Source organism: Phaseolus vulgaris, chromosome 3 (genome assembly GCF_000499845.2).
Source record: "Phaseolus vulgaris cultivar G19833 chromosome 3, P. vulgaris v2.0, whole genome shotgun sequence".
Classification (NCBI taxonomy): Eukaryota; Viridiplantae; Streptophyta; class Magnoliopsida; order Fabales; family Fabaceae; genus Phaseolus; species Phaseolus vulgaris.
In genome coordinates, this window is record NC_023757.2 from 8,330,988 (window position 1) to 8,332,271 (window position 1,284).

General features: G+C 38.6%; 1 protein-coding gene across 1 annotated transcript; it reads left to right on the forward strand.

Annotated features, from left to right (window-relative positions):
• Window positions 1-319: 319 nt before the first annotated feature.
• Window positions 320-724, forward strand: LOC137839056 (uncharacterized). The gene has a single exon (XM_068648184.1). The coding sequence runs from the start codon at window positions 320-322 to the stop codon at window positions 722-724; it is 405 nt and encodes a 134-aa protein (XP_068504285.1).
• The last annotated feature ends 560 nt before the right edge of the window (window positions 725-1,284 follow it).

A 1,284-nucleotide genomic window follows, 5' to 3' on the forward strand; every position in this document is an offset into this window, starting at 1 on the left:
TGGTCCTTGTAAGAACATTTTGGTGCCCACCGTGGGGCCGAGAAGTAGCTGAAAAAGGTTGAAGACAAGATGAATCAAAGAGAAGAACAAGGTGGAGAGCAATCTGGGGAGCAAAGAGATAATCAAAATTCCATGTCAATGGCTGTGCTCATGCAGTTACAAAGAGAGTTCGAAACACTAAAGAAAAGAAATGAAGAAAAGTTAAGTATGTTAAGGGCGGAGAATGCGTACATGAAAAGGAAGTTGAATGAAGAGACGATTTTAAACACATCATTTGAAACTGTTCAACCAAGAACACATATCCACCAAAGGGTACATAATGAGAAAAGATTTGAAGGGAAGGGCTCTGAGTTGGTTTACTCAGTTGCCACCGTTATCCATTGATTGTTTCAACACTTTAGTAAAAAAGTTTGGAGCTCATTTTGCTACAAGCCGACCACATCATTTGACATCAATTGCCTTAGTGAATATAAGGCAAGAAAAGGGAGAATCCCTAAGAACATTTATGGAGCGGTTTGGAAAGGTAGCACTAAGTATCCGCAATCTCAGTCCGAAAGTCACAATGCATCATATGATTACAACACTGAAACCGGGACCATTTGCCGACAGTCTTTGCAAAAAACTAGCAACCAATCTTGATGAGTTAAGACAAAATGCATCAAAGTTTATGCAGATGGAAGAGTTGAGAGAATTTCGAGGGCGGATGGAAATGATAAGAAGATAAGTGAAAAAGAAGGATGACATTCGTTTAGAAAAGGAAGAGAATAATTTCGTAGCCAAAAGTTTCAGCAATATACACCGTTGAGTAGTAATGGAGCAAGAATTTTACAATAAGCAATGGCAGTAAAGATAATCCCACCACCAAAGAAGGAAAGAACTTCAAAAAGAGCATATCAGCGTAAACATTGCCAATACCACAAGAATCATGGTCGTCATACAGAAGAATGTGTAGCTTTGAAAGATAGAATTGAAGAATTGATTCAAGTTGGGCAGTTGAAACGCTTTGTTACAGATGGAGGGATAAGGAGCAGACAAAGTCCAAGGCAGTTAAACACATCATTGTATGTAAAACCTTTCGGTCAAGGATGATTTTTCATGTATAAAGAAAGTCTTATTCAAGATTGAAACACTTAATGAAGAAGTTATTCATATGAAGAGTCAAACTGTTAAATCCATCAATGCTTCGCATTCTTCAAACCTCTCGGTCCTGGATGCTTTCACTTCAAGTGAAATCCCTCCCGAGAGTGTATCTCGTTCTTCAAACCTCTCGGTCCTGGATGTTTT

Coding starts and splice junctions, on each gene's coding strand:
- LOC137839056 (XM_068648184.1), top strand. CDS start 320: ATGAGAAAAGATTTGAAGGGAAGGGCTCTGAGTTGGTTTACTCAGTTG.